Here is a 17,005-nt window from a genome sequence, read left to right on the forward strand (position 1 = left end):
TAATGCATTACAATTTAACTTCACCCATTAGATTTTAGATGAATAAAATTGGGTTTTAGTCGACTAAATACAACTAATACAATTGCAGAAGACTAAAATGGGACTAAAACTAAAATGCCATTTTAGTCCTAAGACTAATGCCGCGTAAACACAGTCGGAATTTCCGACAAGAAAAGTTCAACGTGAGCTTTTGGTCGGAAATTCCGACCGTGTGTAAGCGCCATTGGACTTTTTCTGTCGGAATTTCCGACAGCAAACATTTGAGAGCTGGTTCTCAATTTTTCCGGTAAGAAAAGTTCTTGTCGGAAATTTTGATAGTCTGTATGTAATTCCGACGCACAAAAAAAAACCTGCATGCTCGAAATCATTGAACTTAATTTTTCTCGGCTCGTTGTAGTGTTGTACGTCACCGTGTGACACTGGTCAGAATTTTGTGTGACCGTGTGTATGCAACACAAGTTTGAGCCAACATTCCCTTGGAAAAAAATCCACAGTTTTCTTGTCGGAATGTCCGATCGTGTGTACGCGGCATTAGACTAAAACTAAATCGAAATTTGCTGCCAAAATGAACACTGGCGAACCCAGCCTGGGTTCGCCAGTGATGGATTGAAGCACAATAGGGCCCTGGGTAGGGTAGCAGGTTTTCCCTCATCGCTTCAGTCAGGGTTTGACCAATTTGAATCTAGGAGCCACCTAAAAAAGTTAGGAGCCCCTTTTTTTTTTTTTTACTAACAAACCTGATGCCGCGTACACACACAATCGTTTTTCGGCATGTAAAAAAAACAACATTTTTCAGCATCTAGAAAAAACAAAGTTTTCTCCAACTTCATCATTAAAACGCCGTTGCCCGCACACGTTCGTTAAAAAAAAATGATCTAGCAAAGCGCGGTGACATAAAACACGTACGACGCCACTATAAAGGGGAAGTTCCATTCGCCTTTGGGCTGCTTTAGCTGATTCCGTGTTAGTAAAAGACGATTCGCGCTTTTCTGTCTGTTACAGCGTGATGAATGTGCTTACTCCATTACGAACGGTCGTTTTACCAGAACAAGCGCTCCCGTCGGTCTTTTTCCCGACAGTTTTCCTAAGGGAAACACTGCGGTGGAGCATACACATGGCCGGGATTTCCCGGCCAAAGCTCTCATGGCAGTTTTCCTAAACTGGCCACTGCGATGTTGTGATCTGATTTTTGGCTGCAGTTCCTTGGTAGTAATGTTTTGGTCATAATATTATATATTGATGTATCCTGTAACTGTTATGGGTAATTGGGACAATGTTCCATTGTAGAGTGTGACATACAATGTTGGGAGGATCAGTAACGTTTTATCTTAAAGCAGCCCATAGATTATGTGATTTTCTTTCCTTCCACCCACGGGTTGCAGGAAAGAAAATCACTTGATTCCCCATCAACATAGCCAGTCTTGACCACAGTGCTATTTATTGTGTTCTGCCAGAGGTGGGTGGGTGTGGGGAGCCTTTCTGGCCGGCAGAACACAATGATTACTGCTAGCAGCTATAGTCACCGGCAGTAATTGAGTGTAAAAAATATGACAGGCTGGTTGTACCCAAGTCAATCGATGGATTGACTTGAGAACAACCAGCCTGCCCACAGATGGATCGAATCTCAGCTTGTCCCTGCTGAATCGGCTAAGGTTTGATCCATCTACAGTCAGGCCTTGGGCTACGCTCACACTAGCCCACACGGCAAACAGTGTTTTTCTGTGCTGGTTAGTGACAGTGCCGCTCCGGCAGAGATCAGTGCAGTGTGTTACACTGCTGTAGGGTGACATGTGGTGCCATCCAGTGTGCTACACAGAAATTTAGGCATGCCTCCCTTTTCTGTAGCTCGCCACACGGCACAGAGTCCCGCTGTCAGAATCCAATGTTCCGGCTGGAGAGATTCCTCCACCCACTTTGTGTGAATGGAGGAATCATTTTTGTTTTCATCCAGCCTGCTGGCACCTGCAGTTGTGTGTTTATTTTGAGTCGCATCTCCATTTTTTCCAGGTGCAAAAGGAATCGGAACGTGGCAAAAAATGCATATGTGTTTTTTCAATGGAGTAGTGTGAAAGCAGCCCAAGATTTCCACGCTCCTTTCCGGCACATATTTTCCCTTGTAATACCCTTCACACTCCTCTCCTGTACATACTGCCCACTGTCATACCCTCCACACTCCTCTCCTGTACATACTGCCCACTGTCATCCCCTCCACACGCCTCTCTTGTACATACTGCCCACTGTCATCCCCTCCACACTCCTCTCCTGTACATACTGCCCACTGTCATCCCCTCCACACGCCTCTCTTGTACATACTGCCCACTGTCATCCCCTCCACACTCCTTTCCTGTACATAGTGCCCACTGTCATCCCCTCCACACTCCTCTCCTGTACATAGTGCCCACTGTCATCCCCTCCACACTCCTCTCCTGTACATACTGCCCACTGTCATCCCCTCCACACTCTTCTCCTGTACATAGTGCCCACTGTCATCCCCTCCACACTCCTCTCCTGTACATACTGCCCACTGTCATCCCCTCCACACGCCTCTCTTGTACATACTGCCCACTGTCATCCCCTCCACACTCCTCTCCTGTACTTACTGCCCACTGTCATCCCATCCACACTCCTTTCCTGTACATAGTGCCCACTGTCATCCCCTCCACACTCCTCTCCTGTACATAGTGCCCACTGTCATCCCCTCACACTCCTCTCCTGTACATACTGCCAACTGTCATCCCCTCACACTTCTCTCCTGTACATACTGCCCACTATCATTCCCTCACACTCCTCTCCTGTACATACTGCCCACTGTCATACCATCCACACCCCTCTCCTGTACATAGTGCCCACTGTCATATCATCCACACTCCTCTCCTGTACATACTGCCCACATTCATACCATCCACACTCCTCTCCTGTACATACTGCCCACTGTCATCCCCTCCACACTCTTCTCCTGTACATACTGCCCACTGTCATCCCCTCCACACTCCTCTCCTGTACATACTGCCCATTGTCATCCCCTCCACACTCCTCTCCTGTACATACTGCCCACTGTCATCCCCTCCACACTCCTCTCCTGTACATACTGCCCACAGTCATCCCCTCCACACTCCTCTCCTGTTCATACTGCCCACAGTCATCCCCTCACACTCCTCTCCCGTACATACTGCCCACTGTCATACCATCCACACCCCTCTCCTGTACATAGTGCCCACTGTCATATCATCCACACTCCTCTCCTGTACATACTGCCCACATTCATACCATCCACACTCCTCTCCTGTACATAGTGCCCACTGTCATCCCCTCCACACTCTTCTCCTGTACATACTGCCCACTGTCATCCCCTCCACACTCCTCTCCTGTACATACTGCCCATTGTCATCCCCTCCACACTCCTCTCCTGTACATACTGCCCACTGTCATCCCCTCCACACTCCTCTCCTGTACATACTGCCCACAGTCATCCCCTCCACACTCCTCTCCTGTTCATACTGCCCACAGTCATCCCCTCACACTCCTCTCCCGTACATACTGCCCACAGTCATCCCCTCACACTCCTTTCCTGTACATACTGCCCACTGTCATCCCCTCACACTTCTCTCCTGTACATACTGCCCACTGCCATCCCCTTCACATTCCTCTCCTGTATCCACTGTCATCCCATCCACACTCCTCTCCTGTACATAGTGCCCACAGTCATCCCCTCACACTCCTCTCCTGTACATAGTGCCCACTGTCATCCCCTCACACTCCTCTCCTGTACATAGTGCACACTGTCATCCCCTCACACTCCTCTCCTGTACATAGTGCACACTGTCATCCCCTCACACTCCTCTCCTGTACATAGTGCCCACTGCCATCCCCTCCACACTCCTCTCCTGCATATACTGCTCTCTGTCATACAATTTGCATTATTCTCCGGCATATTCTGCCAACTAAGCCACGTCTTTAGTAATAATTGTTCTATCCTCCTCTTTGCCATTCTGGAACAGTCACACTTTAGAGTGCAGTTTACAGTGCATCCGGAAAGTATTCACAGCGCTTCACTTTTTCCACATTATGATACAGTCTTCATTCCAAAATGGATTAAATTCATTGTTTTCCTCTATATCTCTCCAAACAATACCACATAATGACAACATGAAAGAAATGTTTTTGAAATCTTTGCAAATGTATTAAAAATAAAAAACTTAAAAATCCCTTGTACATAAGTATTCACAGCCTTTGCCATGACACTCAAAATTGAGCTCAGGTGCATCCTGTTTTCACTGATCACCCGTGAGATGTTTCTACAACATGATTGGAGTCCACCTCTGGTATATTCAGTTGATTGGACATGATTTGGAAAGGCACACACCTGTCTATATAAGGTCTCAGAGGTAACAGTGCATGTCAGAGCACAAACCAAGTTGTGAAGTCCATGGAATCGTCTGTAGACCCCCGAAAACAGGATTGTAGGGAGGCACAGATCTGGGTCAATTTCACTTTTTGAATTGAATTATTGAAATAAATGAACTTTGTGATGAAATTCTAATTTTCTGAGATGCACCTGTAGGAAGTGGTGCTTCTGAAGGTCTGCTGCGTTGCTCAGAAAGAGACAGAGCAGATGAGAGAGCTGTAGCAGCCCTGGAGCGACTTTGTAACAAGATTATCGGGGCTTCTGAAAGGAGAAATCCTGACAGATCCACAAGCCTTAATTATACTTTTAACTCCTTAATGAATGTGCTGCTAATCAATACACATGTGATCTTACAGATTAATGAGCTGACAAAGGAGGTGAGCAAACTGAAAGACGCACTGAACAGCCTATCACAGCTGTCCTTTACCACAAGCACTCCTAAGCGACAGACCCAGCAACTGGAATTGCTACAGCAGCAGGTCAAACAACTGCAGAACCAGTTGGTGGTAAGTACATCACTCCAACATTCACTTACATTTCTCTCATATATTTAACACCTTCCCTACTGAGTCATTGTGAAATGATGTCAGCGGAAACCCTCCCTCCCTCCGGGTGGACGTCATGTGACGTCCTGAGCTTCCCGGGCGACTAGAGGGCTGTGTGTGGTAGGGCGAGGGCTGCGCGTGGTAGGGCGAGGGCTGCGCGTGGTAGGGCGAGGGCTGCGCGTGGTAGGGCGAGGGCTGCGCGTGGTAGGGCGAGGGCTGCGCGTGGTAGGGCGAGGGCTGCGCGTGGTAGGGTGTGCGCTGAGTGTTCTAGTGTGAACACTGCCTAAAGACAGAGTTCTCCTCTAAACTTCTCAGTCCCCTCTTGTAGGAAGCCAACTTTCATGAGCAACAATTTTCCCATTTCTTGTAACAGAACATAAATACAGAGTGTTGATTTCCGTCTATTTAGACTAAAAAGAATATATTGAGTGCAATCTAATTGTTGGTCTCCTTCTGGAGTCCTGACGTCATGTCTGCATGCCTAAACCTTCATCACGGCTGATGGACTTCTGGTGGCTTTTTTCATTATTCCATCTTCAGTTCTCATTATTAATAATAATAATATAAAATAAAAATAGAAGCTGTGAGCAATGTCCATATATAGAGAAGACAGCCATACCATCTATATGGATTTTGGCCACAAAGTCTTCATAGCTTGTCAGTAAATTAGGATTACTTTCCTCATGTGGCTCTGTAATGCTTGGCACTAAAATTGCACGGTACCGTTTATCTTAAATGAATTTGCAATGACCCCAAAAAAAAGCGATTTACATGTGGTTTTAGGTCCCTTGACATAGCCAGTGAAATTAAGCACACAGTTTAACCACTTAACCCCCGGACCATATTGCTGGTCAAAGACCAGAGCACTTTTTGCGATTCGGCACTGCGTCGCTTTAACTGACAATTGCGCGTTCGTGCGATGTGGCTCCCAAACAAAATTGGCGTACCTTTTTTTCCACAAATAGAGCTTTCTTTTGGTGGTATTTGATCACCTCTGCGGTTTTTAGTTCTTGCGCTATAAACAAAAATAGAGCGACAAGTTTGAAAAAAAATGAATATTTTTTACTTTTTGCTATAAAAAATATCCCCCAAAAATATATAAAAAAAAATGTTTTCCTCAGTTTAGGCCAATACGTATTCTTCTACATATTTTTCGTAAAAAAAAATCGCAATAAACGTTTATTGATTGGTTTGCGCAAAAGTTATAGCGTTTACAAAATAGGGGGTATTTTTATGGCATTTTAATTAATATTTTTTTTTTTTTACTAGTAATGGCGGCGATCAGCGTTTTTTTTTTTTTCGGTACTGCGACATTATGGCGGACACTTTTGACACATTTTTGGGACCATTGGCATTTTTATAGCGATCAGTGCTATAACAATGCATTGGATTACTATAAAAATGCCACTGGCAGGGAAGGGGTTAACACTAGGGGGCGGGGAAGGGGTTAAGTATGTTCCCTGGGTGTGTTCTAACTGTAGGGGGGGTGGACTCACTAGGGGAAATGACTGATCACTGTTCATACATTGTATGAACAGACGGTCAAGCATTTCTCCCCCTGACAGGACCAGGAGCTGTGTGTTTACACACACAGCTCCCGGGCCTCGCTCTGTAACGAGCGATCGCGGGTGCTGGGCGCAGGGGCGCGCGCGCGCCCCTATTGGCTGCTGGGCGAGGTGACGTTCTACTACGTGCTCTCACCCAGCAGAGCCGACCTGCCGCCGTATAACTGCGGCAGCTGGTCAGCAAGCAGTTAAAAATAATGAAAAATAACATTTACTTAACCACTTAAGGAAGATTTTCCCCCTTAATGACCATGCCATTTTTTGCAATATGGCACTGCGTTGCTTTACCTGACAGTTGCACAATTAATGCAATGCTGTACCAAAACAAAATGGACGTCCTTTTTTTCCCACAAATAGAGCTTTCTTTTAGTGGTATTTGGCAGAGACATTTTCTGGCTAGAAAAAACCCAGAGGGTTTTGAGAGGCGTTTTTCAGCTGTAAAACAGTTCTACCTCTGAAAACAGCTTAAAGAGGAAGTAAACCCAACATTTCTTTTAAAAAAAAAAAAAAACCCTGCAAGAGAAAGGCATAATGAACTAGTATGCATAGCATACTAGCTCATTATGAATTGCTTACCTGAGATCTAAACCCCCGAAGCAATTCTCGTTCCTTTCCTCCGCCGCCGACATGATACCCGACTGACTTCCGGGTTTCGCGGCTCCAGCGCTGTGACTGACCGGAGCTGCAATTACGTCACTCCCGCACATGCACGCAGGAGCCCTCAGTGACGACACGATCGCCTTCACTAACGGCACACTCAGTGCGCCTACGCTGTAGACATCGGTGCAGTCTTTCTGCGAATATCTCCTAAACCGTGTGGGTTTAGGAGATATTTGTTGCACTTACAGGTAAGCCTTAATCTAGACTTACCTGTAGGTTATAGTGGTTTGTAAGGGTTTGCAATCACTTTAAAGACGCCAAAAAACGCAGCTATTCAGCGTTTGTCAGCGTTTTTGAGCCATTCGCTTTTTCCTAAAAAAAAAGTTAAACGATATAGCTAAAAAATTCTAGTACAAAAACACTGAAAAACTCACTCTACAGTTACAGATTTCTACAGTTTCTACAGCTTTTTTTATAATGTCCAGTGTGCATGAGGCCTAAGGCCCGGTTCACGCTGGTCCAACATGCGCTCCAACTTTGGAATCACGCGTCGCATGTCAATGGTTCCCTATGAGAGCCGTCTTAACTGGTCCGACACAAGTCGGTTCAACTTTTAAAAGGCTCCCTTCACTACTTTCGTCCAATTTGGTTACGATTTTAGCCCATTTTAGCCCGATCAAGTCGGATCATGGTCCTAAATGATCTGACTTGTGGCATGCAACTTGTGCTCTGGGGATGTTTTTGGGGAAACCCCATGCACAAATAAAGGAAAACACGGCGTGGGGTCCCCCCCCAAAATCCATACCAGATCCTTATTGGAGCATGCAGCCGACCGGTCAGGAAGGTGGGGGGGGGATGAGTAAGCACCCCCCTCCTCCTGGACCATACCAGGTCACATGCCCTCAACACCCCAGCACCCCCCACCCCAAAGCACCTTGTCCCCATGTTGATGGGGACAAGGGCCTCTTCCCGACAACCCTATGTGGTGGTTGTGGGGGTCTTCAGGCAGGGGGCCTTCAGAACCTGCCCCCTCTCCCATGTGAATGAGTATAGGGTACATTTCCCCCTACCCATTCACTAAAAAAAAGTGTTGAAAATAAATAAAAACAGTACACAGGTGTTTGACAAAGTTCTTTCATTTTTAACCACTACCCGACGGCCGTACGACTTTATACGGCCGCGGGGTGGTTCTGAATCTCTAACTGGCCGTTTTTTTACGGCCTGCGTGCGCGTCCGGCGGCGGCGCGCGCATGCTCGCCGCATCGCTGAGATGGCGATGCGAGTGCATGGCGGCCGTGATGTCGGGATGTCAGGGACTCGGGATCGGCGGCTACAGGGACAAGTCGTGGAGCTCTGTGTGTAAACACAGAGATCCACGTCCTGTCAGGGGAGAGAGGAGACCGATCTGTGTCCCTTGTACATAGGGACATAGAACGGTCACCTCCCCCAGTCACCCCCCTCCACCTACAGTTAGAACACAATTTAGGGTACACATTTAACCCCTTCCTCACCCCCTAGTGTTAACCCCTTCAATGCCAGTCACATTTATACAGTAATTAGTGCATATTTATAGCACTGATCGCTGTATAAATGTGAATGGCACCAAAAATGTGTCAAAAGTGTCCGATGTGTCCGCCATAATGTCGCAGTCATGAAAAAAATGCTGATCGCCGCCATTAGCAGTAAAAAAAAATAATAATAATTCTGTACCCTATTTTGTAAGCGCAATAACTTTTGCGCAAACCAGACGCTTCTTGCGATTTTTTTTTTTTTTTTTTTTTTCAAAAATATGTAGAAGAATACGTATTGCCTAGACTGAGAATTTTTTTTTTTTAAATTGGGCTATTTATTATAGCAACAAGTAAAAAAATTTTATTTTTTTTTTCAAAATTGTCGCTCTATTTTTGTTTATAACGCAAAAAAAAAAAAACTGCAGAGGCGATCAAATACCACCAAAAGAAAGCTCTATTTGTGGGGAAAAAAGGACGTAAATTTTGTTTGGGAGCCACGTCGCACGACCACGCAATTGTCAGTTAAAGCGACGCAGTGCCACAAGCTGAAATTTCACCTGGTCAGGAAGGGGTATATGTGCCCAGTAAGGAAGTGGTTAATAAAGAATGTTCCCTGTCATAGCTAAAGCTTGTGCTCTTTCTCCGGTGATGTCCTCTCCCTCCAGTTCTTCTGCCTCCGCTTCCTTCTTCCTCCGGTTCTTCTCCCTCCACTGCCGATGTCATCTTTGGGGCGGTGAGGTCATAAGGGGCCGGGTCTTCAGATGGCCACGCCCCATATCTATATAAGAACTGGCATGGAAGTCGGACATGAAGTCGTAGGGCAAAGTCGGATCGGAAGTCGTTAGACTTCCATGCCGGAGCAGTGTGGTCCCGGCCTAAAACCTGGAAGCTGATTGGTTTCTGCGCAGAGCTGCACCAGATTTTGCAGTCTCCAGTTTTAGTGACTCTCCCCCTGTAGTTGTACATTGGGGTGCTATTCTAAATGCATGGAACCATGAAAAGTGCTCTGCCTAGTGGGAAGACACGTTGTTATTCATTTTTATGGTAAACGGTAGCCTGGTAAAATCCAATTTGAACAAGTTGATAATCATTTTAACCCCTTCACAAGCATGCAGCCTGAGGCTTCATTTTTAATAGGTTATGGATCTATGGTGGATGGAGACGGTAAATGACAGAGGTAGCAAATACTCCTTGTAACTCCATGGAGAGACCCGACAAGGTGCCAGCAGGGAATTACTGGCTTTATAAATATTTATCCTAAAGCTTTTTATCAAGCTTGGTTACATACAATATATACAGTAAACATGGGCTGTGTATCTAGACCCAGTGCAGCAATGTACAGCACTGACTATATTGTTAGTATAGCTGCATTATGGTTTTTATTCCTATTTGTCTATTTATTTATCTATTTGTTTGCTATAGGAGACCAAGAAACAACACCAAGAGATTGTGTCCGTTTACAGAATGCACTTGCTGTATGCAGTTCAGGTAAGGATTTTGGAACACTGGGGTTTCTTATCGGGGTATCTGCAAAATATAATGTGCAAAAGTTTTAGGCAGGTGTGAAAAAATGCTGTAAATGAAGAATGCTTTCAGAAATAGAAGTGGTAATGGTTTATCAATTAACAAAGTGGAAAATAAAAGAACAGAAGAGAAATCCAAATAAAAATCAATATTTGGTGTGACCACCCTTTGCCTTCAAAACCGCATCAATGCTTCTAGGTAGACATGCACATAGTTTTGAAGGCACTCAGCAGGTAGGTGGTTCCAGATGTGTTGTTTCTCAACTCCAGTCCTCAAGGCACCCCAACAGGTCATGTTTTCAGGATTTCCCTCAAATGAAACGACTGTGGTAATCACTAAGGCAGCGAAACTGATCAAATCACCTGTACGAAATAATGGAAAACCTGAAAACATGACCTGTTGGGGCGCCTTAAGGACTGAAGTTGAGAAACACTGTCTTGGAGAACTAACCACAGATCTTCTATGGATGTAGAGTACCTCAAATGCTTCTCTCCCTTTATGTAATTCCAAACAGACACAATGATGTTGATATCGGGGTTCTGTGGGGGCCAAACCATCACTTCTAGGACTCTTTGTTGTTCTTTACGTTGAAGATAGTTCTTAAAGCGGAGGTTCACCCAAATAACATTTATATCAGACCAACTTCTTTATACTTCTAACATGTACAGTCCGCATTTTATTTTTTATTTTTACGCTGTACATACCTTCTAATCTATATTTGAAATCCGGCTTCCGGGTACTTATCCCCGCGGGAGTAGGCGTTTCTATGCTGAGGAGGAATGTCCTCCGGGAGGTCGCCCAGATGATTGACGTTGTTTCAGAAAAAGTTCTCCCCGGCGGATAAGGCCCCGCACCCCGTATTGCGTAGGCGCGTCACGAGTCACGGTGTTTCCAAAAGAAGCCGAACATAAAGAAGCTCTATACGGCGCCTGCGCAGTCAGCTCTACACGGCTCCTAGTCGGTGCGCAGGCACGGTATAGAGCCGACTCGCAGCTCTGCATGTTCGGCTTCTTTCGGAAACACCGCGACTCGTGACGCGCCTACGCAATACAGGGGCGGGGCCTTATCCGCCGGGGAGAACTTTTTCTGAAACAACGTCAATCATCTGGGCGACCTCCCAGAGGACATTCCTCCTCGGCATAGAAACGCCTACTACCGCGGGGAGAAGTACCCGGAAGCCGGATTTCAAATATAGATTAGAAGGTATGTACAGCCAAAAAAAATATATATATATTGCGGACTGTACATGTTAGAAGTATAAAGAAGTTGGTCTGATATAAATGTTATTTGGGTGAACCTCCGCTTTAAAGCGGGAGTTCACCCGAAATTTTTTTTTTTAACATTAGATTGATGCTCATTTTGTCAAGGGGAATCGGGTGTTTTTTTTTAAATCGAAGCAGTACTTATCGTTTTAGAGAACGATCTTCCCCGCCGCTTCCGGGTATGGGTCTTCGGGACTGGGCGTTCCTATTTGATTGACAGGCTTCGACAGGCTTTCGACGGTCGCATACATCGCGTCACGAGTAGCCGAACGTCGGTGCGGCTCTATACGGCACCTGCGCACCGACGTTCGGCTACTTTCGGAAAATCGTGACGCAATGTATGCGACCGTCGGAAGCCTGTCAATCAAATAGGAACACCCAGTCCCGCAGCCCATACCCGGAAGCGGCGGAGAAGATCGCTCTCTAAAACGGTAAGTAAGGCTTTGATTTAAAAAAAAACACCCGATTCCTCTAGACAAAATGAGCCTCAATCTAATGTTAAAAATTAACTTTTTGGGTGAACCTCCACTTTAATGACATTGGCTGTATGTTTGTGGTCGTTGTCCTACAAAATAAATTTGTGACCAATCACACTCCTCCCTGATGGTTTGGCATGATGGATAAGTATCTGCCCTTATTTCTAAGCATTGAGGATATCAATGATCCTGACCAAATTTACAAACTGACAAGAAACCTCCACCATGCTTCACTGATGCCTGCAGACACCCATTATTGTACAGCTCTCCAGCCCTTTACCAACAAACTGCCTCCTGCTACAGCCAAATATTTCACATTTTGACTCTTTAGTCCAGGGCACCCGCTGCCATTTTTCTCCACCCCAGTTCCTATGTTTTCATGTATAGTTGAATCCCCCTTAGCCTTGTAGGTTTGGCTTTTTGGCCGTAATTCTTCCATGAAGACCACTTCTGGACAGCTTTCTCGGACAGAAGATGGGTGTACTTGCTTACCAACACAGGCACGAGATTATCACCCTTAATGGATGGTGTATTCTGGATTTGGGGAATGCTTTGTCATGTCTTTGGACATATTTACAAAAAATACCTGCTTAACGGAGGGAATGCAGAGCCTTATCTATCATGAGATAGGTGTGTTGTGTTTAGGGGTTATGAAGATGCTGTCAAGTTTCCATTCAAAGTGACAGCATCTTGTGCTACTTCACCTCCCCAGCAAGGGTCTACAATCCCTCACCACCTGCTCACTTGCTGGAATGAACTTGGTCTTCCAGCTGTGGTGGGATGATGGTGATGTCATCCACTTGGGTATGCACGGAACACTAGAGCTGCACGATTCTGGCTAAAATGAGAATCACGATTGTTTTGCTTAGAAGATAGATCACGATTCTCGCGGCGTAACATCTTTCACATTAAAACTAAAAAAATTGGGCTATCTTTACTGTTTAGTTTTTTTTTTTTTTTTTATTATTATTTTATTATTAATTGAAGTGTATTTTTTCCCAAAAAATTGCATTTGAAAGATTGCTGGGCAAATACAGTGTGACATAAATTATTGCAGCAATTGCCATTTTATTCCCTAGAGTCTCTGCTAAAATATATATATAACGTTTGGGGGTTCCAAGTAATTTTCTAGCAAAAAACATTGATTTTAACTGAAGAAACAAGTGTCAGAAAAAGATTTAGGCCCAGATTCACAAAGCACTTACGCCGACGTATAACAAGATATGCCGACGTAAGTGCAAATGTGCGCCGTCGTATCTGTGAGCCGAACCCACAAACTAAGATAAAAACAGGCTTAATACCGCCGACGTAACTTGCCGGCGTAGGGTGGGCGCACATTTAGGGTGGACGCATGGTGGCGCTCCCATTGATTAGCTATTCAAATATGCAAATTAGTGAAATACGGCAATTCATGAACATACATGCGCCCGACGCAGTGCGCATAAGTTTTACATCCAGTGTAAACTTATTCCCCATAAAGGAGGTGCAACCCAGCAGCGGACATGCAAAGGTCTGCACCAGGGAACACAAGCCGGCGTATTTTACATTGGACGTGTCTGGCTGGGCGTAGGTTATGTACACGCCGTACGCAGTGATCCAGTGTAGTTTAGGCAGTTGTTCCGATCGTGGTTGTGCGCATGCACAGGGGGAGGCGTCCACGTCTCGGCGCAGTTCGTGATACGTATCTGTCTGGCGCTCGGCCCATCATTTGCATTGGGTCACGCCTCATTTGCATGGCTCACGCCCACTTCCACCTATGCCGGCGTATGCCTTCGAAACCCAGCACAGCGTTGGGAGCACTGGCTTGGTGAATTCCATGCTTGCCTCTCTGCGCTGCGTTGGCGTAGCGTACATTGTTTGCGCTACGGCGGCGTAATGTGCGCCCGCTCTCTGAATCTGGGCCTTAGACTTTAAGTGGTAAAACTTCCTGCATTTACACATAGAAGTTTGATCTAAGAAGGAATGTTACAATGTTTCATGTTGTTAAAAACTTGGCAGACTGCCCATATTTTTTCTTTACACACACAGATGTTTATCCCTTTGATCTAGGAAAGGAAGTGTTAGTTACAATGTTTCCTTTTAAAAAGACTTGTCAGACTGCCCGATATTTTCTTTTGACAGCTGAAAAGTCTCTCCACTTGTTATATGAAAGAATCGTCAAACTCTGCATTGGAGATCATCAGGGGGGTAGAATCGAGATCATGATTTTTTAACGATTAATTGTGCAGCTCTAGCTGACACCATGATTCTATGGAGCATGGCTTAGCAGTGGGGGGCAGAACCTGATCGCAGGGAGGGAGGTGCATGAATAAATGATTTATCACTCATGATTTCAGGTTTGCATAATGATGCTTCTCCTGTTTTCTCTCAGGGCCAAATGGATGAAGACGTACAGAAAGTGCTAAAACAGATCCTGACCATGTGTAAGAGCCAGTCTCAGAAGATGTGACATCCGGGGACAAGCACTCGCTACAACACTGCCTCCTAGTATTATCTATGCTGGATACCAGACGAACCAGTTCTTCTGTATCAGAAAATGATGTATTTTATATTTTTTGATAAAGAACCATCGTTTCCAATCAACATTTTTCGGGGGACCGTTAGCAAGCTTATGTAGTAGTCGACCAGGAACTCCTTCAAGTAGAGAATGCAACGAAATGCTGCTTTGTCTTGGATTCATAATCTTGTTTTGTAGCAGATTGATGGATTGTGGGAACATTGATGTAGATTGCTGGCCTTATAACCTGTGACCTCTGGTAACCAGTCTAGCTCCATTGGTTATACGCATTTTCATTCCCCTTCTTCCTCTTGAAAGTTGTTGATTTTGACATTGAATGAAGTGCCTTCCTGGGTGTTCCATGACATTTCCATACTGGTTGGGAGATACCTTCCAACTTTAAAACGTGGAAGCTGCCATTGCTAACTTGTGAAGGACCATCCTCTGGGCTTCCATTCTCATCTTTGCTCTATTGCTTATAACATCAATGACTGGAAGGGGCCTGATGGTTAGGAGTTGTCTGCTTGCTTTGGGTCAGTGGGCAATTAGAAAGTAAGCATGAGAGTGACAGCCCCTGAGTTCACCCCCTTTAAACCTAAGTTGGCATTGCCAGCTTCCATATTTCTATTTTGATAGGCTGCAGGTCCTGTACGTTTCCACTGTCTCCCATGACACCTTAAAGTGATACTATAGATAAAAAAAAAACATGTCATACTTACATGCAGAGGAGGCTTCTATAAATGTTACATCTCTCAAGTGTTCTTTGGAAGTGTAGAAACAAGAATTTCACTCCGATCATTGCGGGACACAATTCTTCTGTTGACTGAAACATTGCATACTACAGTTAAAGTGGTTGTAAAGGTTCCCTTTAAAAAAAAAAAAAAAAACATGTTATACTTACTGTATTTATCGCGGTATACCGCACTCCCGCGTATACCGGGCACCCCTAAAGTTGCCCCCAATCCTGTGGAAAAAAAGTTTTTTTTGTACTTAGTTTTGGTGTCTTGCGTGGCGTCCATCGGCGGCCTCGTCGGGTCCGGCGTTCGTCTGCGGCTTCGTGTGTCCTCTTCGTCAGGTCCGGCGTCCTTCTGCGGCTTCAGGTGTCCTCTTCGTCGGGTCCGGCGTCCTTCTGCGGCTTCGGGTGTCCTCTTCGTCGGGTCCGGCATACTTCTGCGGCTTCGGGTGTCCTCTTCGTCGGGTCCGGCGTCCTTCTGCGGCTTCGGGTGTCCTCTTCGTCGGGTCCGGCGTCCTTCTGCGGCTTCGGGTGTCCTCTTCGTCAGGTCCGGCGTCCTTCTGCGGCGTCCTCCCCGCTCGTTTCCCGCGCCGAGTTTGAATACTGCGCCGACATATACAGAGCGCAGTACACTCGTGTATTGTCGGCAATGCTCGGCAACTCTTGCGCTGACGTCCTGTACGTCCAGGACGTGAGCGCGGAAGGAGCAGAGACTGACCGACTATACCCGAGTGTACTGCGCTCGGTATATGTTGGCGCAATATTCAAAACTCGGCGCGGGTATCGGCGTATACCGCGCACCCACGATTTTGCCCTGATTTTCAGGGCAAAAAAGTGCGCGGTATACGCCGATAAATACGGTACCTTCACTGTGCAGCTCGTTTTGCACAGAGTGGCCCCGATCCTCCTTTTCTGGGGTCCCACGGTGGCTCTCGCGGCTCCTCCCCACATCAGATAACCCCCTCTGGGAAGCGCTCTCCCAAGGGGGTTACCTTGCGGGCGCACTCCTGTGTCCAGCATTCAGGGTTCGTAGACGCCGAGTGTATGACTCTACGGCGCCCGTGTCATTGGATTTGATTGACAGCAGCGGGAGCCAATGGCTGCGCTGCTATCAATCTATCCAATGAAGAACCGAGAGAGCGACGGTGGGTTCGCGCCCACGGAAATTTGGGCTTCGGGTAAGTAAAAGGAGGGGAGGGGGGGGCTGGGGAGCCGAACACTGCAATGTGTTTTTTCTCCTTATTTCATAGGATGCATTAAGGTGAAAAAACATGAAGGTTTACAAACCCCTTTAATATTAAAAATGCGTCTAGTGCACTTACTGTATCTAGGTACAAAATGGCAGACAACACCATTGTTATCAGACTGGCTCTGGCAAGAAGCTATTTTTGGTAGAGTAGTAGGTCAAGGTTTGAGCTCCTGGCTTTCCGGTATGGCTACCCCACACAGGTCCTGCCATGGCTGTGACTGGCTGAGGGTCTGAAAATGTGTTTCCAATATCATCTGCCAAAGAGAATTCTCCATATATTTTATGGACAATCCACTGGATGACTGCATTTCAGTGCTTTAGTGGAACCTTCGCCAGATTATATGGAATTAAAATATCCAAGCTTGGTCACAAGAATTCTCAGTATGCTTGCAATGTCTTCTACAGATCAAAATTTGGCGATTGTCATTCCACCTTCCCTACATAGACATTATCTCTGGTTATTTGATCAATCTGAGAAATGTCTGAATGGTCAATATGTCAATTGATGAAGGATGACATGATCGATTTCCAATGGCTGTTAATGAAAGAATGTGTGAACCATTCTCCTTCTGCACATTGGTAGTAGATATTGGAGACATAACATAACACAGAGTGTGATCCATTTTATGAAGAAAAAA

At 45.8% G+C, this 17,005-nt stretch overlaps 1 protein-coding gene across 2 annotated transcripts in view; it reads left to right on the forward strand.

Moving 5' to 3' along the window:
• The window catches only part of RAI14 (retinoic acid induced 14), a 264,682-nt gene extending 249,602 nt beyond the window's left edge, over positions 1 to 15,080 (forward strand). For both annotated transcript variants that reach the window (XM_040338172.1, XM_040338181.1), the window contains 3 exons: positions 4,762 to 4,911; positions 10,049 to 10,114; positions 14,260 to 15,080. In XM_040338172.1, coding sequence (XP_040194106.1) covers positions 4,762 to 4,911; positions 10,049 to 10,114; positions 14,260 to 14,337 — 294 coding nt within the window. In that variant the 3' untranslated portion in view covers positions 14,338 to 15,080. The remainder of the gene's footprint in view (positions 1 to 4,761; positions 4,912 to 10,048; positions 10,115 to 14,259) is intronic.
• Positions 15,081 to 17,005: the final 1,925 nt, after the last annotated feature.

The sequence above is a fragment of the Rana temporaria genome, chromosome 1, assembly GCF_905171775.1.
Source record: "Rana temporaria chromosome 1, aRanTem1.1, whole genome shotgun sequence".
NCBI lineage: Eukaryota > Metazoa > Chordata > Amphibia > Anura > Ranidae > Rana > Rana temporaria.